Source organism: Pelodiscus sinensis, chromosome 32, assembly GCF_049634645.1.
Source record: "Pelodiscus sinensis isolate JC-2024 chromosome 32, ASM4963464v1, whole genome shotgun sequence".
NCBI lineage: Eukaryota > Metazoa > Chordata > Testudines > Trionychidae > Pelodiscus > Pelodiscus sinensis.
The window spans coordinates 7,627,719-7,651,042 of NC_134742.1; the positions used below are offsets into that span (position 1 = coordinate 7,627,719).

The 23,324-nt window shown below is 52.3% G+C and overlaps 1 protein-coding gene across 3 annotated transcripts; it reads left to right on the top strand.

Moving 5' to 3' along the window:
- The first annotated feature begins 17,670 nt into the window (after positions 1–17,670).
- Positions 17,671–22,989, top strand: LOC102445185 (myelin-oligodendrocyte glycoprotein-like). Of its 3 annotated transcripts, none has more exons than XM_075914131.1 (3): positions 17,671–18,966; positions 20,923–21,039; positions 22,409–22,989. In XM_075914131.1, exons 1-3 carry the CDS (start codon positions 18,957–18,959, stop codon positions 22,762–22,764), a joined length of 483 nt encoding a protein of 160 aa, XP_075770246.1. In that variant the 5' UTR covers positions 17,671–18,956; the 3' UTR covers positions 22,765–22,989. The 3 variants fall into 3 exon arrangements, 1 of the variants encoding a protein (XP_075770246.1); XR_012898537.1 differs by lacking the exon at positions 17,671–18,966 and adding an exon at positions 19,792–19,912; XR_012898536.1 differs by lacking the exon at positions 17,671–18,966 and adding an exon at positions 19,923–20,213 and having other exon boundaries at positions 22,409–22,987.
- The last annotated feature ends 335 nt before the right edge of the window (positions 22,990–23,324 follow it).

Sequence of the window (23,324 nt, forward strand, 5' to 3'; positions counted from 1 at the left end):
ATGTCCTTCATTTCAGTGTATTGAACTAGCTCAGTTCAATGATTAGTTCACTCAGAGCTGAGATGCTGGCTTTTTACCCTCTTCCAATCTCTATCTAACAAGTCAGGCCTGGGAGGATGAACTCTACCAGTTCTAAAAGCCTGAAGTTTGGGACGACCATAAGCAAACAAGAAATGGTCCTGCTGTGCCTTAGAGACTAACAAAAAGTGTAGAAGTGACAAGGAGTCCTGTGGCACCTTATAGACTAACATATGTATTGGAGCATAAAGTTTCCTGGACAAAGACCCACTTCATCAGATGCATGTAGTGAAAATTAAAGAGGCATGAGAAAAGAGCACCAATCAAGAGTCAGGCTGGAGATAATGAGGTCAATTTAGTCAGGGAGGATGAGGCCCACTTCTAGTAGCTGATGTGGAGGTGTGAACACCAAGGGAGGAGAAGCTGCTTTTGTAGTTGGCTAGCCAGTCACAGTCTTTGTTTAATCCTGAGATGATGGTGTCAAATTTGCAGTTGAATTGTAGCTCAGCAGTTTCTCTTTGGAGTCTGGTCTTGAAGTTTTTTTGCTGCAGAATGGCTACCTTTAGATCTGCTACTGTGTGTCCAGGGAGATTGAAAGGTTCTCCTACAGCTTTTTGTATATTACCATTCCTAATATCTGATTTGTGTCCATTTATTCTTTTACGTAGGGACTGTCCAGTTTGGCCGATGTATCTAGCAAGGGGCATTGCTGGCACACGATGGTGTATATTACATTGGTAGATGTGCAGATGAATGAACCCATGATGGTATGGCTGGTCTGCTCAGGTCCTGTGATGGTGTTGCTGCTGTAGATATGTGGGCAGATTTGGCACCGAGGTTTGTTGCAGGGATTGGTTCCTGAGTTCGAGTTACTATGATGCGGTGTATAGTTTCTGGTGAGAATTTGCTTCAGGTTGTTCGGTTGTTGTGGGTGAGAACTGGCCTGCCTCCCAAGGCCTGTGACACAGACATACACAGTGAGGGATCATTGTCCAGGATAGGTTGTAGATCACTGATGATGCGTTGGAGATGTTTTAGCTGAGGATTGTAGGTGATGGCCAGTGGTGTTCTGTAGGTTTCTTTGTTGGGCTTGTCTCGTAGTAGGAAGCTTCTGGGTACATGCCTGGCTCTGTTAATCTGTTTCCTCACTTTGGGCGGGTATTGTAGTTTCAAGAATGCTTGGTGAAGATCTTGTAGGTGTTGGTTTCTGTCTGAGGGGTTGTACGTTAGTGCTTGGCTGTAGACAATGGATCATGTGGTGTGTCCGGGATGGAAGCTGGAGGCATGAAGGTAGGCATAGTGGTCGGTAGGTTTTCGGTATAGGGTAGTGTTTATGTGACCATCACCTATTTGCACCGTAGCATCCAGGAAGTGGATCTCTCGTGCAGACTGGTCCAGTCTAACGTTGATGGTGGGGTGGAAGCTGTTGAAATCGTGGTGAAATTCCTCCAGAGTCTCCTTCCCATAGGTCCAGATGATGAATATGTCATCAGTGTAGCATAGGTTGAGAAGGGGCATTAGTGGACTAGAGCTGAGGAAGCGTTGTTCCTGGTCAGCCATAAAAATGTTGGTGTATTGTGGTGCCACTGGTCTGGAGGTACATACTGTCACCATATCTGAAATAGTTGTGTGTGAGGATAAAGTCACAGAGCTCAGCCACCAGTTGTGTTATGGCCTCATCAGGGATACTGTTCCTGACAGCTTGTATTCAATCCATGTGTGGGATGTTGGTGTAGAGAGCCTCTACATCCATGGTGGTGAGGATGGTGTTTTCTGGAAGATCATCAACGCATTGTAGTTTTCTCAGGAAATCAGTGGTGTATTGGAGATAGCTGGGAGTGCTGGTGATGTAGGATCTGAGTAGAGACTCCACATATCCAGACAGTCCTGCAGTGAGAGTGCCAATGCCCGAGATGATGGGGCATCCAGGATTTCCAGGTTTGTGGATCTTGGGTAGTAGATAGAATAACCCCGGTCGGAGCTCTAAGTCTATTTAATTATTTATCCAGTCAGGATAAATAATTAAATAGGCAGTGGAGTAGGGGGACTGGACCTGGGTTCTCCAGCCTCCCTGACCATTGCCCCGCAGTTGCTTTCTCTGGCCCAATGACCATTTACAAATTTATAAGCAGTAGCCATACACTCTCTCTCTCTCGCCCTCTTGTCTCAGCACTGTAAGTACATTTTTTTAATGGGCTGGCCGAAAGGCTGGCTCAATCCCGGGCTTCCCACTGTGGCTTTGAATTATTAGGGGCCTAGAGTGCCAGCGCACTGGCAGGCTTGCTCAGTCTCGACTCACGCCAGGCCCCAGCAAGAACCTCGCTGTGGCTCTGCATGGTTGGTGAACTGGGGAACCAGTGCTCAGTGAAGACTAAGCCAGCCTGCCTGCGTACTGGCTCCCAGTCCCTTAACAATGCAGAGCTGCAGCGGGTTGGTGCCGGGACCAGGTGTGCGCCGGGACGACCATGCTTCTGGTAAACCCTGCCTTCCATATCTTTGCATGGGCAGGTGAGACAGTCACACTTCTTCCCACATCTCAGGCAACTTTTGTGCTCTTAAGGAGGCACCTCTGCTTACGTAAAAGTGGAAAGCTGGGCATTTTGTCTCAGGTGCCTGCAACACTTTGTCTTAGTGCTGCTTGGAGCTTCCATGTAAACCAACGTTTCTTAAACTTTTTAAGACCGAGGAATACCAAACAATTTTTTTTATAGGGAACACCAAGGATTTTTAAAAAGGCTTGCCCTATTAAGGGTGGCCATTCCCAAGGGAAAAGTAGTTGACCAAAAAAACCCCCCAAAACCAATGAAAAGTTGTTGAGCTAAACAAACAAAAAAGGACAGGGAAAATAAGTTAAGTTAAAAAGAGAGAGAGAGCAGGCATTGGCCTTTTAAAATCTGTTCAGGCATTGCCCTATGAAGGGTGCCATTCTGAACTCTGTTCTCCGCAGCACACCTCCAGCTGCCTCTATGCCGTGGAACACACTTTAAGAAACGCTGAGTAAACCCAACGCGCTCCGCAGCTACTTCCATGCCTGGTGCTGTTCCCAGCTTTCTTAAGGTCTAAGATGGACTCTGCCAGCAGATGTCTCTGAATTCTTTCATCAGTGGTACCACAGGCAAGGCTATTCCACAGCGTGGCAATGAACGTATCCCCAAAATCACAGCCCTCTGATAAACGACGCATTTTTCCATATGCACCCGTTGTTTATCGTTTTTGTAAAGGTTTTCACTTACACACACATTGTGTAAAACTTCTGGCTAGTCTCACTTTATTCTCATCACTGATGTAATATTCAGAAGGGTAGAACTGTAGGGCTGAAAGAGGTCTTGAAATCATCAAGTCCAATCCTTTATGTTGACACAAGGACCAGATAAATCTCGACCATCCCTGATAGATCTGTCCGGTCTGGTCTAAACACCCTCCGATGACAGGGATTCCACAATGCTAGAAGCTCATTCCAGAGTTTATCCTATTAGAAAGATTTTCCAAATATCTAGCCTAAATCTCCCATGCTGGAGATTCAACCCATTACTTCTTGTCCTACCATCAGTGGACATGGTGACCCAATAGCAGGTAGAACTGAAAAAGGGAATCTTTTAATCTGGTACATGTTCATCAACCTCTGTCTTGAGCAGTTTCTTCCCACAGCCCACAACTTCCTGGAACATGCTTGGAGAAGCCTTGAGGCTACTCACGGGAAATGGCTATTCTCACATTGCCCACCAGAAGGCAATAAGCAAACCAAAAATACCTACAACAGCGTAAAAACCAGAACCCAAGAGGGAAATCTCTTGCATTTCTTGCTCTTTTCCCATCACCTGCAGCACTGTTGGTAACGTGTTCTGAAAGACTTCCCCTCCATCTCTGAGGCCCCAGGACTGCAGCGCAGTTAAGCAAATGTTTGGGGCAGGGATCCTCAGCCCCGGGGCCCGGATTCAGCTCCAGCCTTGTCTGGATCTGGCTTCTGAGACTCACTGATTCCCTTTCCCTGCCCCAGCATGGAAGAGCCCATGCTGGTGCCCCAGGAGCACACAAAATCTGCTAGCCTGGGCCCCCTTAGACTCGGGTACGAAGGGGAATGTGGGCAGTGTACTTTTCCTCAGTGAGGGACCACACAGTGGGGGTTTTGGGGTTTTTTCTCACTAATGTGCAGCCCCCAACCCAAAAACATTCCCCAGCCCTGGTTTAACAAGCACTTAAGTTCCATTGCAGACAAGTTTTCATGAATATCAGCAAGGAAGGAAGTGTAGACAGTCATTTTACTGAAAATGTAAACTTTTATACACTGGACTGCACAGGTATCTCATTGAACACTGATTCATTCCAGCTCTAGGCTCCGCACCTCGCATCTCTGTTGCGGGTCACCAGGACGGAGGGATCCGAGTGGTGTGTCAGTCGGCCGGATGGTACCCACAGCCCCAGGTGCTGTGGAGAGATTCCAAAGGGCAGCCTTTATCTGCATTGACTGAAACAAAGGCTGAAGAGGAAGGTGGCTTCTTTAAAATAAAAAATTCTATTGTTATAACGGAAAATACAAAGAAGAATTTGTCTTGCTCCTTAAGAAACACCCACCTGGACCAAGAAAAGGAATCAATAACTTTTTCTATATCAGGTCAGTTCCCACCAAAACCAAACACTGTTGTATCTAAGGGGAAGGAAGCATTAGGTTGCTTAATAGTGCAAAAGGTTAAAATATGCCCTCACAAAAATCTGCATTTAAGATTGGGTTACGGTCAGAGCGAAATGTGAAGCTGCTGGACTCTCAGAACTCTCCCGCATGTGCACAATCAACAGCTTTTCAGAGGCTTAGCACTTGGCCAGTTGTTGGGTGGATTTTCCCAGGGAAAAGGCGCATCCCTGCCACGAGGTCGCCATTTGCTTCATATCACGTCTCTGCTCCAATGCTTAGGCCACTGAAGTTTCTCCTAGAAAAGCTCATTGGATGTTTTTGAAATGTCAGAACACGGTGTTATTCCCTGGTCCCATTCTCAGAACGAGTTGACACATTTTGGCTGAAACTTGTCACTAAAAGTCAGTCTGGGGCAGCCGCCCAGCATGGAATTTTTCTGCCCAGATGGGTAAAGTTTGGCAAAGTCATGAGCAATTGAAGACCATGTAATGGGAGGGGTAGAGCCACCTTAATAACAGAGGGTGTGGCCAGGCCTACATATCTATGCTGGGGAGGGGGAGGGGGAAAGGGAGAGGCTGGTAATACTTTAGCTTGGGGATGGGCAATAATTTTTGCTGAGAGGGGCCTCTCCAAGATTTTGGTAAGTGGTCAAAGGCCGCACTTCTGTGGAGGGGGCGCGGGGCCTGGGACGGCAGGTGGAATTTGGGTTAGAGAACTCGGGTGCAGGAGGGGGTGGGAGGGGTGAGAGGAAGTTTGGGTGAAGAAAGGGTTGTAATCTGGGGTAAGGAGGTTAAATTGCAGTTATCTGGCTAATCGTGTAGTCAATACAACTGGTATCAACTACTGCTCTGCTCCAGCACAGGAAGGGAGGGAGGAAAGAGGCTTCATTCACTGCATCTGCCTCCAGCAATATTTCTCAGCTCCTACTGGATGGAAATTGGCCAATGGGAACTGAGGGATATTGCTAGGAGGCAGGGTCAGCACACAAAGCTCCCTGTCTCTCCCCAGCGTCCAGAGCAATTAGCAGCCAGCTCTTTACCATGTCATGAGCCGCTGTGTAGTGAGGCTGCTGGTGAGGTGGCGACAGGCCGGATCTGGCTAACTGTCTCTTGCCCACCAGCTTTAGATCACCCCTATCTGCCAACCACCCGTGTTCTCCCCGCCCCAATGTACCCGTCCCCCAAGGGATGCAACATTATCAGGAGTGGTCGGGCCCTCACTGCACTCCCTGCAACAGCAGGATCGCACACTTCACTCCGCTACCCTGTGGCTCCTGCCACTTCCGGGAGTGTGTGAGTGGCAGAGTGCAATCCCAGTGCTCTGGGGTGGCCCACAGGCTGTGTCCCCATTTTAGACAGTATTTAATACTAGCAGCAGTGTGTGAGCAGCATCACCTTTTAACATTGCTTTCTGACGGTTTGTACATCTCAGGGAGAAATTTTCCCTCCTTTGGTTCATGCAGTTTCGGATGTTGACTTGCCTAGAAAAGTATAGTTTGTAATTCCACACGCTAGTACAGTGTGAAACAACAAAGGGGATCAGTTCTTCTGGAACACCATTATAGTTTGTCATTCCAAAGGAAAGAATGCCATTGATTACTTCCAATCTAACGAGGGTGTTGTGTGTTAGATTCCTTTTTCCCAAGAACGTCTCCCTGGATGGTGGTTTGGAGTGTGACTCTGGTGATTCTCTTGGTGTCCATCGGCCTGACCCTTTTTCTGTTCAAATTAAGAGGTAAAGCTCTACTGGGGGGAGGCAGTGTGATGGGAATTGAGAATATTGAGAACTGCCCTTACAAAACGATACTGAGACTTGCTGATGTTGGAAAGTGACAGCAGCTTATGGTGTGAATTTAAATTGATTTTTGTGAAACCAGCGCAGACTTCTGTGTGAACCCGTCCATTTCAGTGGAGTTTATTCAGTGCAGTTTAAACATGTTTCTGTTTCCCTTAAAATCAGCCTAAAACTAGGTTTGCGCCAGTTTAATTAGGCTGAAAATGGAGCCTGAGGGAGTCAAGTTCCCAACTCTTACTGAAAATGCATGTGCTTTTGGCTTGTAACTACCCTTGACCCCTATGAAGACCCCTGCCTCAGAGGGTGGGTGAGGGTTAATTCTAGTGTGTTCAAAAGATGACTACAGCATTCATGAATGGCCTGTTATTGTTGAGGTGTTTGGAAGGCTCCTTCCAGGGGTGCTGCTGTGCAGACACTTCCTAGTTTTTCTGTTTTATTTTTGTTTTGAATGTGCGCACAAATGTTTAGTCCTGGGCCGGCAGGCTGCACTCCTGTTAGTTTGGAGTCTGCAGTTCCAGGAGGAGGGAGCTGAGCAGGAAACAGCAGAGTTTGCTCATTGTCTTGGTTTCAGGTTAGAGCCAATTCCTGAGGAATCAACTCTTGAGTTTATCTGGGAAGTAAGTGCCCTGGATCCACAGGAGTGGAGCTCTTCCCTCGCTTTTAAACAAGCGCCTCATCCCCTGGAGTCTGCCCCATCTCCAAGGGGTCTCTCTTCCTCAGAGCCTCACCCTTCCTTCAACAAGCATGTGGGATCCAGCCCTCCTGTTTTCACTAGGGCTGTTAGCATAGAGAACAGACTTTTACACAATTAACCGATAAGCCTGGATGTATCAGTTAATCCTAACGATGACCTACAACACCTCTGCCTTTTGCTGCCTCTGTAGCAGAGGCAGTGGGGGTAGGGGACAGCAGGTCAGACCCTAACACAGCCACACCCCAGTGAAAAGTGACTTGCACTGGTGGGCTTATCCTGTCCCCAGTGCCTAGGGGGTACCGATGTTAACCAGTGCCCAGCAGACAGGCCGAAATGATCAGTGACTGGGGGCCAAGTGGAGGTTAATTCACCCAGGAGAAGCTTTTACAGGAGCCTTTTTCTTTGTTTTTCATTCAGGTAAACTTCACACAGAGCTAGGTAAGGGCATGTTCTGTTTGGCTTCTCTGTACTGCACCCCTTTCTGCAGTAACTCTCCCTGTTGCTACTGAATTTCTCAGGCTTCCTTCTCATCCTCACGTGTCTTTGCTTTCAGAGCAGAGGAGATCATTCAGTGACGCAGGTAATTCCAACGGGTGTTTCATCGACGGGAGACCCTGCTCCCTCTCAACATACAAAACACAAGGAAAGGGGAATGTAATTTCCTGGGCCAAAGAACAGAGGGGCCCTGCGGTTCAGAGGAGGAAGAGGAAGGGATCAACACAACAACACGCCCTCCTGACACCTCGCTCTACTAATTCTGAAAACGTTCTCAGCTCCGAGTGATTGAGCCGTTATTGTCCCGTTTGATCCCAGTCCTATTGTCAGGTCGAGGCACAAGAGTGACCAGCCAAATGTTCAAACCAAGGCCCCCGTGTGATCGGTCAAGTTCTGTTTTTCTCTTCCCTTTTCCCTCTCTCTGTCCAACACCAACTTCCTGCTGTTTTAATCCATATTTTCCACTCTCTCCTTCATGGACTCACTTCCTAACTCTCTTTCTCCTCCCTTCCCCACACCGCTCCTTCGGCTCTGAAAGCTCTTTGCTTGTAAACCAAAATCCCAACTTCAGACTCTGAAATCGGGGGCGATAATTCTCTTTGGCTGGCCCAGATGAAGAGCGACAGAACTTTAATTGGGGATTTGTTTAATTTTGTCATGGGCTATGGTGCTGGCCCCCTCACCAGACAACGGGTGTCCAAGCATCAAGGTTTTAGAATGCAGGGAGGGTGCATCAGGGTAAAGATAATTGTGAATAATTTGAGTGGAAGTCGCTGGGGCTTCCTGAAATTTCAAGGTCTTTAATATCCTTCAGAGGGAGACATTCTGTGTCTCAGGCTTGACTTTTTGCTCTGCCACGTCCCTGTCTGCTGGTGAGTGACTCCGTCCAGCGCTGGGCTGAGACCTCAGAGTGGCTCCCTATTCAGAGCCGGGTGTACTTCGGGGATACAAGAGTCCCAGAGTCACTGCCCAGCTGGGGCAGAGTGTCCCTGACCCCATCACCCCCCCCCCCAGGACCAAGCTCTGCCCCTCACACTCTGATTCTCTCTCCCCAGCCAACGTGACTCTGGATCCAGCCACGGCGCAGCGCGACCTCGTCCTGTCGGAGGATGGAAAACGCGTGAGCTGGGCAGAGACACAGCAACTGCTGCCCGACAACCCCGAGAAATTTGACTGTAAGCAGGGGCTGAACTGCTGCGTGTGAACCGCACGTTCAGACTATAGATCCATCAAGGTTTGACTTTGGAGATTCACCCTTGGACGAAGAGTGGAAGGATCGCCTGAGGAAGAAGCTCTCTGAAAGACCCAAGGTATTCTCACTGCATGAGTGGGATGTGGGGTGTGCCAAAGGGGTTGAGCATAACATCAGACTACATGATCCCCGACCTTTCAGGGAGAGATCTAGAAAAATTGCACTTTCAGAGATGGATGATGTGCGACATCACCTTCAGGAACTGGCTGCAACTGGCATCATTTCTGAGTCCCACAGCCCCTATGCTTCACCCATTGTGGTAGTCCGAAAAAAGAATGGGAAAATTCGGATGTGTATTGACTACCGCACCCTGAACCGCCGTACTGTGGTTGACCAGTACACAATGCCCCGAGTAGAAGATGCATTAGATTGTTTATTGGGAAGCCAGTGGTTCTCAGTATTGGATCTTCGAAGTGGATACTACCAGATCCCCTTGGGAGCAGAGGACAAGGAGAAGACCGCCTTCATCTGCCCATTGGGGTTTTATCAGTTTGAACGCATGCCTCAAGGGATCTCTGGGGCCCCCGCCACATTCCAGCGCCTCATGGAGAAAGTTGTAGGGGATATGAACTTACTGCAAGTCTTGGTCTATTTGGATGATCTGATTGTATTTGGAAGGACCTTGGAAGAGCATGAAGAGAGACTTCTTAAAGTACTTGACAGGTTGGAGGCCCATGGGCTGAAACTTTCCATTGATAAGTGTCAATTCTGCCGAACATCAGTGAAGTATGTTGGTCATATTGTGTCCCAAGAAGGTGTGAGTACCGATCCGGATAAAGTAGAAGCACTCACTACCTGGCCGCGCCCCAGAAACTACAGAGAGCTTAAGACTTTCCTTGGATTTAGTGGCTACTATCGGAGGTTTGTGAAGAATTATGCCACCATTGTAAAGCCTCTGAATGATCTTACCAGGGGATACCCGGCCATCAAGAGGAAAGCTAAGACCAAGAATAAGGGGAGATCCCCACGACCTCCCGATCCAAGACAATATGGCCCCCTAGAGCCTTTTGGACCACGATGGGAGGAGGGATGTGAAAGGGCTTTCCGAGAGATCATTAGCTGTCTAACTCATGCTCCAGTCTTAGTTTTTGCTGACCCAAACAAGCCATTCCTCCTACATACAGACGCCAGTTTGGATGGTTTGGGAGCAGTCTTGTACCAAGATGTGAACGGCAACCGTAAACCTGTGGCCTTTGCCAGCCGAGGGCTGTCTGACAGTGAAAGTCGTTACCCCATCCACAAGTTGGAGTTCCTGGCCTTGAAGTGGGCCATCACTGAGAAATTTCGGGACTATTTGTACGGTGCTAATTTCCAGGTATGGACAGACAACAACCCACTGACTTATGTACTGACAAGTGCTAAGCTGGATGCTACTGGACAACGATGGGTGGCCGCCCTGGCCAGCTATGAGTTCAGCATACAGTACCGATCAGGGAGAAACAATGTAGATGCAGATGCGTTGTCTCGGCGTCCACAGCCAACAGAAATTGGTGAGATTCCTGTAGACGGAGTGAGAGCTATCTGCAACGGTAGTTATCAGAAATCCAAGGCACATGAGAGTCCTCATGGGTGTGTTGCAGAAACACTGGGCCTACCCCCTGAGAGTGTACCCTCTGTCTCCGTGAACTACATTATGTTGGACCAGTCCCCCTTGCCCAGGCTCAATGCTTCTGACTGGCAGAGAGCACAGCTGCAAGATGTCGACATCCGTAACACACTACTTGCAAAAAGAGAAGGGAAAAGCCCTAGTGCAGTTGCCACATCCACCCCTGAGGGTAAGCTACTGTTGCGGGAGTGGTGCAAACTGGAACTAATACAGGGGGTGCTGCACCGGATCACCGTAGATCCTTTGCAAAATCGACGAACGCAACTAGTGCTACCAAAAGAGTACAGAGCCTTGGCCATGAGAGCCCTGCATGATGATTTTGGGCATTTGGGAATGGAGAAAACCCTGGAACTTATCCGTAGTAGGTTTTACTGGCCCCGAATGGCTGAAGATGTACGGAAAAAATGTGAGACCTGCGCCCGATGTGTTCATAGGAAAACTCTGCCTACCAGAGCTGCTTATCTGGAGAATATCACCACCAGCAGGCCTTTGGAGCTGGTGTGTATCGATTTCTTGTCTTTAGAAGTGGACAGGAAAAATATGGGGAACATTTTAGTAGTGACTGACCATTATACCCGATATGCACAGGCATATCCCACACGTGACCAGCGAGCCACTACTGTGGCACGAGTTTTGTGGGAAAGATATTTTTCAGTGTATGGTCTCCCAACTCGGATACATTCTGACCAGGGGAGGGACTTTGAGAGTCACCTCTTGAAGGAGGTGCTACGATTGTCCGGAGTTAAGAAGTCCAGAACAACACCTTACCACCCCCAAGGTGACCCTCAGCCTGAGCGGTTCAATCGGACTCTACTAAATATGCTGGGGACTTTACGCCCAGACCAGAAAGCATCCTGGAGCCAGCATGTCGCATTTTTGGTGCATGCCTACAATGCTACAAGAAATGATGCTATAGGGGTCACCCCATTCTTCATGATGTTTGGACGAGAGCCGATGCTGCCTATAGACATATGCTTTGGAGTATCAGGAGATGGCGAGAGTTATGAGACACACTTGCAATATGTCTCCCGATTACGAGAAAAACTGCAGAATGCCTATCGCTTGGCTACTGCAGCTGCCCGGAAAAATGCAGACCGTAATAAACACCGATATGATGCGCGAGTGCGCCCGCAAGAGCTCCAACCTGGCGACAGAGTTCTGCTACGAAATATGGGTATTGCTGGCAAACACAAGATTGCCGACAGATGGAAGGCAATGCCTTACCGGGTGGTGGAAAAACTTAGAGATCTACCGGTCTACAAGATTAAACCAGAAACTGGGCCAGGGCAAGTAAAAACAGTACATCGGAACCTTCTGCTGCCTGTGGGAGAATTGGTAGGCGCTCCTTACGAAATGGACCATGACATGGGGCCTCAGCGAAAAAGAAGTGTCCGGCCAAGTCAACCACCCATCATGTGTGGTGAGTCCTGTGAAGCTAATCTGCCTCTACCCAGCACCTTTGAGAGTGAATCTGAAGAGGAAGATGATCCCATTGAGTATACTGGGATGCAGACCAGATTCCGGACTCCATCAATGAGACATGGAGAGAGCTCCACTTCTTTGGCTCTGAATCCTATGGCTGAGGCATTTAGGCCTGTGGAAGGAGGTTCGGTGTACTCACCTAGACAAACCTCGGAGGATGAGTTTGTCCCATCTACATCTTCAGAACTTCTGGGAGAGGAACAGGCTTGTGATGACACACCTGTGTCAGTGGACAGAGAGTATGTTCCAGGGGAAGGTGTCCCCAGTGCCCTGGACATCCCAGCATCTCAACAAGAGGTGCAACGGCATGTATCTGAAGAGAGGGTACCTACACATAACCCCTTGTCAGCCCTACCCCCAGAAGAAGTCCCCACAGTTCCTGCTGTGCCTGTGCTCGATAGGCGTGACAGGGTTATAAAACCAGTGAACAGGCTAACTTACAATGCACCAGGAGTGGTTAGTGAGGATGTGATACACCTGGCACACAGGCTGGTAGAGGCCATAGTGGGGTTCCTTAGACCCTTTGAAGAGAACTCACGTTGCTGGTATAATCAGGAACATATTTTGCCGGGACGGCAAATTTTTGACTGGGGGGAGGATGTAAGCAGGGGCTGAACTGCTGCTTGCTGTCAGCCAGCTGAAAGGAGGGGTGGGTGTGCCCACTACAGTTGTTTAGCTCTACAAGGTTGTTAACTGTTAACTGTTGACATGTAAATACTGCTCAGGAGAGAATCCAAGGTGTGGCTATGTAAATCCCATTCAGCCAGGGCTGATGGAGGGTCAGTGTTGGAATGGAATGTGGAGAATTGTATATAATTTGGGACTGTTGTGGGGGTCACTAATCATGCTACCCCTAAATGTGGGAACTGTCAAACATGCCACCAGTGCTTGCAGGAGAGACACCACCATCATGGTAAGAGGTCTCGGAAGAACAAGCCTCCCCCCTTCCAGAGTTGAGTGAACAGAGCTGGGGGAAAGGGTTAAAGGACTTGAGTCAGCCTGCTTCACACCTACCAGGTGTGAGCTATAAGACTGGCCCAGCCTGCACCTTTCCCCCTTTGTTTTAAGGACAGACCTAAAGCAGACTCCCTGAGGAGTCTTTTTGTTTGCTAGTCCAGTGAAAGCTGGATTCATTTGAGAGCTGAAATCACTGGTTTGGCTGAGAGTTGAAATCACTAAGCTGAAATCACTGGTTTGGCTGACAGCCAGACCTACTGCAGCCAGTAGAGTGGCAGCAGGCAAGGAGCGGCGACTAGCGGCATGGCGTGGAGCGGCGGCAGGTGAGGAGCGGCCATCAGCGGCATGGCGTGGAGCGGCGGCAGGCGAGGAGCGGCCATCAGCGGCGTGGCGTGGAGCGGCGGCAGGCGAGGAGCGGCCATTAGCAGCGTGGCGTGGAGCGGCGGCAGGCGAGGAGCGGCCATTAGCGGCGTGGCATGGAGCGGTGGCAGGTGAGGAGCGGCGACCAGTGGCGTGGCGTGGAGCGGCAGCAGGCGAGAAGCGGCGACAGGTGCCCAGCGGAGCGTCCAGAGGTGTGGGACGAGACAGCTGGTGAAGCGTAGCGGAGTTTCGTATAAGGTGCCCCCTACCTATCTCCCCACCCCCATTTCTACCCAGGTTGGGAGGTGAAACCCTGTGGGTGAACTTTGGGACTCTGGGTGGCACAGAGACTTGTGGGGACAGAGACTTTTGGGGAGTCGGTGGACTTCGAGCGAATCTTGGCCGGGGTGGGGGCTCATGTTTGGGTTATGAACTCTGTTTGTGGTGTTTTCCCCCAAGCTAATGCCGTATCAATTCTTCCTCTGTTTCATTAAATGTTCTTTTCCTACACTCAGACTCAGTGCTTGCGAGTGGGGAAGCATTGCCTCTCAGAGGCGCCCAGGGGTGCGTGAATTTCCCAGATCACTGGGTGGGGGCTCGAGCCGGTTCTTTGTGAGATTGACCCCAAGATATTGAACCCAGCCCTGGTTCCTGCCAGGCCTATCCGGCAGAAGGGCTACATGACAGTGGTCACTGCGTGCTGGGCTGGGAGGGCTTCACCTCGGGGAGGCACCGCTGGGAGGTGGTGGTGGGGGATGGGGTGCACTGGGCTGTGGGGGTGACCAGGAAGTCTGGGAGGGGGAAAGGAGCCATCAGCCCTGAAGGGGGGATCTGGGCTGTGGGGCGGTGGGGGGATCAGTTCCAGGCTCTCACTGACCCTGTGACCCCCCTGACCCTGAGCCAGGCCCCCAGTAGGATCCGGGTTTGCCTGGACTGTGATGGGGGGCAGGTGACATTTACTGATGCTGGAACCGAGGCCTCGATCTTCACTTTCTCACTGGGCTCCCTCCCTGGAATCCGACCCTGGCTCTGGGTGGGGTCAGGATCCCAGCTCAGCCTGAGTCCCTGAGACATGGGGGTGGAGAGGGACGTCCCAGTGGGGACCTTTAAATCAGCCTGTCCAGTCTCTATGACCCTGGAGGGCTCCCCACCCTCATCTCTATAACCCCGGACTCCCCCCTTTCTTTTCCTGTAGCCCCAGGGATGGGACAGGAAGGGGGGAGAATGCCTGAGGCTGCAGGAGGAGCCGATGGGGGGGCTGGGCAGGGGACAACTAAATTTGGACTGAGGACAGGCTACAAAATGCGGGGGCAGGAGGACAGTGCTGGAGGAGCTGAACCTGAGGTAACAGAGAAAACAAAAGGACAAGTTCAAGTACAGCAAAACAGACAGAGTGTCCTGAGAAAAGTGTAAAACTGGATATAAAAACAATGAAAGAAACACTCCTGGGGGAGAAAACTGCCAGCAGCTACGGGAGGGGAGGGTATAAATGCAGGGCAAAGAAGGGAGAATGTGAGGGGGTGGGTCTGTGAGAGGAATCGGGGGAGAGTGGAGGAGACACCCAGAAATGGACAGGGACGGAACAGGGCGCCTGGAAATGAAACGGGCGGAAGTCGAGGCTGAAGTGAAGGCAGCTCAAAGGGGCAGAGAAATGTCCCAGTCTTGAGGGAAGGGGAGACGCCGCTCACTCATTTCAGGTTTCTACCTTGACCTGGTTGCCGTGTCAGTGTCATTAAAACATAAACTGCTCCCCAAATCCGTGGGCCTCTCTGCCATTGGCCTGGGTATTAAAGCTGCATCTCTGCTCATTTCCACTCTGACGGGCATTTACAGTATTAAAAAAGGGGGAGCAAAAAAGACACGTCTGATTTGTCCCTTTTTAAATGTCCCTCCCTGCTGCGTTGCTGGGGTGTGAGGGGTCGGATTTGCTTCTGTTCTGGGTTGGGTCCCCCCAGGCTGTGGTCTCCAGGGGGGTGTTTGTGGGATGGGACCTGCTCCCAGCGACCGTCTCTGAGTATTTATCCTCACTAGGAAGCAGGCAGGGCTGTCCCTAGGGCAACATGGGGACCAGAGCAAACCCCTTCCCCAATGCCCCAGCCCCCCTCCAGCCCTTCCCACAGCCCTGGCTCCTGCTCTACTGTATGAAATGAGTCAGGGGATTATTGTGGGGCCGAGTAGAGGGCGGCACCAGGGGCCAGCCCCCCACACCCATCACGGCGGTGCCCCCACCCATGTCCTAGCCCCACTGCGCTCTGCTCCATTGTGGGGGCAGTAAGGGCGCACCCTGGGGCCAGGCGGCAGAGAGCAGCGGGCTGGGAGCCGGGCTGGGGGGACAGTGTCACTGCGGCTGGGCACTTGCACCCGCACTGGGCGGGGGAGGGGAAATGGCTGCAGACCCGCCCAGGGGGTGTATGAGATGGGGGGGGGCTCCAGTCACTGCTGTCTGCCCCGAACCCCCCCCCAGCTCTCTCCTCTCCCCCCATAGCACCCAGGGACTCCCCAGCCTCCGCCCCACATCCCCTGATTCTGGATCCTTCCCCCAGGCTCTTCCTCTGGGTTCCCTTCATATCTCGCCTGCTCTTTAGCCGGGGGGGGAGGGGGGGCTATAAAACGCTGAAGTAAATTACTGGGCCGGAGGCTGAGCAGCCTGGTGGGGGCAGGTCGGAGCTCGGCCCAGAGCCCCAGTGCGGCGGGAAAGGAGCCGAGCCCAGACGTGCCGTGCGGGGGAGACGTGTCCCAGGGGGAATCACAAACCCTGCCCAGATCAGCTGGGACCCAGGGACATTTCAATGGGGAGTGGCCCAGCCGAGGGCAGGGCCTGGATTCAGCCAGCCCTGACCAGGCAGTTTCCATCCGTCCCTCTGGGGTCCCCGGCCCAGAGTCGCTTGTCCCCGGCGCAGGGAGAGGGGGGCAGATTCCCAGTGTCAGGGCCCCTCTGATCCCTTCTCTCTGCCACGGCCCCTCCCTGCCGGGGAGTGAGCTGCCCCCTGGGCTGGGCCGAGACCTCAGGGCTGCTCCCCACTCAGAGCCGGGCACCCCGGGGGGCAGGAGAGTCCCTGAGGGTATGTCTACACTACCCCGCTAGTTCGAACTAGCGGGGTAATGTATGCATACCGCACTTGCTAATGAAGCCCGGGATTTGAATTTCCCGGGCTTCATTAGCATAAGCGGGGAGCCGCCATTTTTAAATCCCCGCTGCTTCGAACCCCGTGTAGCGCGGCTACACGGGGCTCGAACTAGGTAGTTCGGACTGGGGTGCCTATTCCGAACTACCGGTACACCTCGTTTCACGAGGAGTAACGGTAGTTCGGAATAGGACCCTAGTCCGAACTACCTAGTTCGAGCCCCGTGTAGCCGCGCTACACGGGGTTCGAAGCAGCGGGGATTTAAAAATGGCGGCTCCCCGCTTATGCTAATGAAGCCCGGGAAATTCAAATCCCGGGCTTCATTAGCAAGTGCGGTATGCATACATTACCCCGCTAGTTCGAACTAGCGGGGTAGTGTAGACATACCCTGAGTCACGGCCCAGCTGGGGCAGATTCTGTCCCTGACGCCATCGACCCCCCAGGGCCGAGCTCTGCCCCTCACGCTCTGATTCTCCCCCAGCCAACGTGACTCTTGTGCATTTCAACCTCATCCTGTGGGAGGATGGGAAACGTGTGAGCTGGGCAGACACACGGCCCGACACCCCGGATATTTCTCCTTGAGCCTTGTGTGCTGGGCCGTGAGGGCTCCACCTCAGAGACATTGCTGGGAGGTGGAGGTGGGGGGTGGGCGACTGTGGGCTGTGGGGGTGTCCTGAGAGTGTGAGCAGGAAGAGATGGATCAGCTTGAGCCCAAGGGGGGGATGTGGGGCAGTAGGAGGAACAGTTCCTGGCTCTCACTACCCTTGAGCTCCCCCCCCTCCCCCGAGTAGGATCCGGGTTTGTCTGGACTGTGACTGGGGGCAGGTGACATTTATCGATGCTAGAGCCGAGGCCCCGATCTTCACTTTCTCACCAGGCTCCCTCACTGGGGAGAAAATCCGACCCTGGCTCTGGGTGGGATCAGGATCCCAGATCAGCCTCTCTCTCTGAAATTAGCCCCTAAGGCATCGCACACCCCAGTCTCTGTGATCCTGCAAGACTTCCCTGTACCCAGCCCCTGGCTCCTCATCTCTGATCCCTGAAACCTCCTCCACCCTCTTCCTGCACCACAGTCGTGTGTGGGAAGAAACCTCGAGGCTGCAGAAGAAGCAGCGGGGGAGAGGTGGGGTCTGGGCAGGGGAGAGGCAGAGGTGCAGGTTGGGCAGGGGCAGAAGTAACAGCTGGGCTGGGGCGAGGAGGAGGTGAGGGTGGTAGGTCCCAGAATTAATCAGGGTTGGAAGGGGGGCTGGGGAGAAGCTGGGAGCAGGGAGATTTTTGGACAGAACTGGGTCATTAGATCTCATTGGGACAGCCAGAGGGAAAGGGATAAAATGAAGAGAAAAAAATGGGACCAAATCAGAGGCCTATCCCCTGCCCCAATCTTGGGGTCCCTGGGTACATGCTTGGGGGCAGGCTGTCTAGGCCCTGCCTGAGGTGCGTAACCCTCTGCCTAACACTCTGGTGCCGAGCTGACCCTTCGGATTCCCACATGCTGAAACCCCCCATCTCCCAGCGCTCCACGCTGAGGGGATCTCTGTCCAGAGACATGAAGCAGCTGTGTAGCACTGAACACACACACAGACTCTTTGCACAAGTCCCACCCCGCAGTGCTCTGTCAGTTCACCAGAGAAAGCACAAGAGAGTTCAGATCAGGTCGCACAAAACAACCAACCGGACAGCACCATCCCTCACTAGCTCCCCCCTGCGTTGGGGGTTCTGGGTCCCAGCTGGGATCAGGAAAGCAGGCCAGTGTAGACCACAGAGTTTTGCAATGTGTTATGTAACGTGCTGAATGGGCAGTGTGAGAATGAATGTTCTTGGGGCAGGAGAGGGAAGGGAATAGAGTGTGTGGAGAGGTAACAACTTAGATGCCCAACAGTTTCAGAGTCCAGACAGTGGAAGAGGGGAGGGGACTCAGAGGCGTCAAAGTACCATAAATTGGGCCCAATGCAAAGCAGACCGTTGGGGGACATATGGACAGCTTGGAGTGTGAAGAAGCAAGCGCTCTGTTACAAATAATGCCCAGATAAACAGACATTAAGCAGAACGGATGGTGATTGATTAAGAGTTGATGAGGCAAAATGCATAGCCTTGAATAGGAGAAAAGTCCTATAAGAGATGGAGCGCCTTGCATGAATCTCCAGGTCTCATCAACATCGGAGCATCAGTCCGGACTGAGAGAAACCCCCGCTCCTGCCCCTCACATTGAACTTGCCTGGCCAGTGAGTTAATGTGAGCAGCAGGCTGGTAACTTCAAGCAACGACAAGACGTTGTGTGTGGGTGAGGGGGACACTTTATGAAGCAGACGCTAACTGTTTTTCTACTGTATTTGCAATAAATTCAGTATGTTGCCTTTTCCCATGAAAAAGATCCCGTGTGCTTCTGAACATAACACCGGGCCCCAAGCTCTGCTGGGAGCTTTCCTTTCTGCAGCTTAGCTCCAGGCAGGGGCTGGGGTATTGCAATGCTGAACAGCGCTGCCTGGAATTGTAGCTGCCCAGAAAATCCCTGGCACGACTCTGTGAGCCCCCAAGACTGAGTTATGGGGGGATGTAAGCGTCTGGGAATGGGACAAGCCAGTAGGCCCGGCAGGGAGCTGCCTAAGCTAGCCAGGGGGAGGCGCTCACCAGAGAACATAAGAATGGCCAGACTGGGTCAGACCAAAGGTCCATCCAGCCCAGTGTCCTGTTGGCCCACAGTGGCCAATGCCAGGTGCCCCAGAGAGAGGGAACAGAACAGGGAAACCTCACCTGATCCCTCTCCTACCATTTCCAGACAAACAGAGGTTAGGGAAACCATTCCTACCCATCCTGACTAATAGCCATTGATGGTCCTAAGCCCCATGAATCTCTCCAGCTTTTATTTGAACACTGTTAAATTCTTAGCCTTCCCCACATCCTCTGGCAAGGAGTTCCACAGGTTGACTTTGCACTGCATGAAGAAAATCTTCCTTTGGTTTGTTTTAAACCTGGTTTCCATTCATTTCATTTGGTGACCTCCAGTTCTTATATTTGCGGGACTAAGTAAATAACTTTTCCTTATTTATTTTTTCCACACCAGCCATGATTTTATAGACCTCAATCCTATCCCCCTTAGTCTCCTTTTTTCTAAGCTGAACAGTCCCAATCTTTTTCATCTCTCTTCATACGGGATCCGTTCCAAATCCCAGCTCATTTGTGTTGCTCTTTTCTGAACCTTTTCCAATGCCAGTAGATCTTTTCTGAGATGAGGCGAACACATCTGTACACAGCATTCAAAAAGTGGGCGTCCCATGCAAGAGCGGCCTGAGGTCAGCTGGCACCCTGGGCGGAGCACCAATTGCAGCGCTTCTGCCTGCACGGCCATGATGTCATCATGGGACACCTCGGCGCTTTGTGACATCATCATTGGGTGCCTGGACCGAGAAGAGGCAATTCCCCTTGATATTTTCATACCCACTGCACGCCCCGGGAGCCGAGCGCAGCGAGAAGCGCGCGCTGCAGCCGGCCCACGTGACGGGTCCGAACGTTCCACTGTCAATTTCACTTTCCCCAATCGAACGCCCCGGGGTCCCCGTCCCTAGCGAGCCGCGCGGGGACCCTGCGGGCCTGGGAGCGCCCCGGCGGGAGCGGAGCAGCGGGACCCTGCGGGCCTGGGAGCGCCCCGGCGGGAGCGGAGCAGCGGGACCCTGCGGGCCTGGGAGCGCCCCGGGGGGAGCGGAGCAGCGGGACCCGGACCCAGCCCAGTAGCATGTAGCGCCCCGGGGCAGGGAGTCCGGCTAAGCCCGGCAGAGTGTCCCGCGCCCCGCGGCTCCAGCCCAGTACGTGCTGCCCCCGGGCGGCGCTGGTCGAGCCTGGGAGCGCGCGGGGCGCCGGCGGATGGTTGGGAACACCCGGCGGGAGCCGCCCCGCGAGCACTGGCCCCGCTTAGTGCGGGGTCCCACCCCCGCGGGGTGTCCCTCTGCCCGCCGGCTGGGTTGGGAATTTCTGCCTCTTGCGTGTTGTGCAGAGCGGGCCCCGCTCCTGGTCCCCGGGGCGACCTGTGACAAACCCCGCCCGCCCGAGACTGCGGGGACAGGCCCCTCGCTGCACGAAGTCTGGTTCCCCGCCCGCTCTCCCCAGGAAGCCGTAGGGAGTAACTAGTTCAGATTCCTCTGGGGAGCAGTTATTTTGAAATAATGGCACTGGAGCATCCACACTAATGCTATTTCGAAATAGCTTTTTCAAAATTAACACTATTCCCCGAGGAAAGCAGGAGTCCAGATTTCGAAATAAGCGGCCCGTTATTTTGAAAGAAGGGATTTGTTAGGGTGGATGCTCCACCTCTAAATTCAACCTAAGGGGGGTTATTTTGAAAGGAGGCCCTAGTGCAGGCCCGGGGTAAGTGCCTTGTCGGGGTGGACGCCTTGAACGTCACAGCGCTGGGGCTGATTTACTGCACAGTGACTTGCCAGTCTAGACTTGGCCTTAATGCTAGTCAGTGTCCTGCTCATTGTGGTCAGTTTTTGTTTTCTCCTTCCTGTTGTCCAGATGAAGTTTCAGGGAAGATGAAGGTTCCCTCCATCTGCCAGAGCGCCAGAGCCAGCTCCCCTCTGCCTGGTTTTCTTCTTTTCTTCCTGACTTGTTATGTGCGCAGCATGGAATCAGGTAGGACTCTGCGCTGGGGCTGCTGTTTCTTAGAGGGTTTATTTAAGTCCTGAAGTGTCTTAACAACATGCACAACTCGGAGTCAGTGGAACTTCTCCCAGGGTGCGTCTACACTGCACCGGTATTTCGAAATAACAATGCGGGCGTCTGCACAGCCATTCCTTTCTTTCGAAATAGTTTCAAAACAATGGGCGGCTTATTCCGAAATCTGTAAACCTCATTCTGTGAGGAATAACGCCTCTTCTGCAATAGCTATTTCGAAATAAGGCGTGAGTAGATGCTCCACTGCTGCTATTTCAAAATAGCCCCTCCCCAGGGCCGTTCTAAGTTATTCCTCCCCAGTGTGTCCTGGGGCTCTACATCGAGATAGCACGTCTACGTGAGGGGAGCCTGCCTCGGACTAGTTTTGAGGCTTTTCTGCAGTGTAGACATGCTATTTTGAATGAAGCATGCGGTGTAGCCATACCCACAGTGTGTAAACATAACACAGCAAGCTCAGTGTAAGCGGGGGGATGGTCCTGCTACTGTGGAACTCTCCTGGCTTCTGTACAACCCCGGTGAGATGGGCCAGTGACAGGATCTGAGTCCTCGCTCCCACGTCTTTACCCAGGGCATGTCTACACTGGGGAGTTATTTCAAAAGAACTCCCCTTATTTCAAAATACCAAGGTGAGCGTCCACATGACTAAGCCTGTTTTTTCGAAATAAAAACTCCTGTTTGGGAAGAGGAAGAAGCTTATTTCTAAATAGTTATCTGGGGAATGAATTATTATTTCTGGCAGGGCAGACACGGCCCCAGCAGCCTCCTGGATCTTGAGGGCTCCACTTCCACCTTCCTTGTGGCAGAGTTCTTGGAACTCAGCAAGGCTGGGCCCAGGGTTCCTGCGGGACTAAATCTAAGGTGGGGGCTGAGTTGCCCTCACTCCATGGTGCTGTCTCCACACTGGGCACTTCCCTGACTCACTGAGCCATGTGTACAGCTCAGAGCTAAGATCCGTTATTAAGCAGCAATCCATTAACAAAAGAATAAGTAAAAAATGGGGAATGTTAAAGGAAATCCCGTCACCCTGCCCCTAGCTGTGCCACAGGGATGCTATGGGTCGGACACTTTCTCTGGCGGTGGCCACATGCCTTCAGGCTCCAAGTGGCAGGAATCTTCTCTCCAGTATTAGCTCCCTCAGCTGGGGTCCTCCTCCAATCTCACCTGCAAGGCCCATTGGCTGGTGGCATCTCCTTGTGCCTGGTCTCCTCCCAGTAGCTCCAGGGAATACAAACTACAGCAAACAGGACCGGTTTTGTGTGTGCCACTGACTGAATGGAAAGATCTTCTCTCTGAGCTTTTCTCCCTTCTCTCCTGGGACATTCCACAGCACAATTTACAGTGGTGGGACCTGACCAGCCTGTCACGGCCGTGGTGGGGGAAGAGATCGTGTTACCCTGTCACCTGGCCCCCAGGATGAGCGCTGAGAACATGGAGGTGACTTGGTTCTGGTCCCAGCTCTTCCAATTTGTCCATCGCTATAATGATGGAAAGGACCAGTGCGAGCAGCAGATGCCGGAATACCAGGAGAGGACAAAGCTCTTGAAAGATGGTCTGACCCAGGGGAATGTTACCTTGAAAATGTTCCACGTCAGAGTTTCTGACGTAGGGCGGTACCGCTGTTTTGTTCAAGATGGTGAATTTTATGAAGAAGCCGTCCTGGAACTGCAGGTAGCAGGTCAGTAGCGTGTGTCTGTACGTCCCTCGGGGATGGTGCTGAGGGATTTGAATGATTTGAGCATTTTACCCACGGTTGGTTGCCGAGGTGACTCACTTACTTGTACCAAATGTGAAGAAAATTGGAGAAGGTGCCCCTGGATTATGACGCCTTCTTCCTCAAGAGTCATCTCACCCTTTCACCGAACACTTCCCGGGTGTGGGAAACGGACCCAAACAGAGACACAAAACCCAATTTCCCATGGTCACACGGTTAAATCTAACACCCAGGAGTGACTCTTCATTTCCTGAGATAATTGGCCAATATGCAAATTTCCTTCGGGGGGGGGGGGGGGGGGGGAGCGACGGCCCCACGCTGGCTGGGAAGGGTCAATGCAGGCTGGAGGGGGCCTGGGCAGAGCCCTGGCCCATTGGGGAGGGGTTTGAAAGAGCCGAGCAGGGTGCAGCTTGCGGGGACAGCCCTATAAAGAGAGCTGCCCGCAGAGAGAGTCAGTGAGGCCCTGGCCAAGGAGGGTGCAGGGCCTGGTTCCCTCAGAGAAGGCACCATCAGTAGAGCAGGGCTGGGCAGG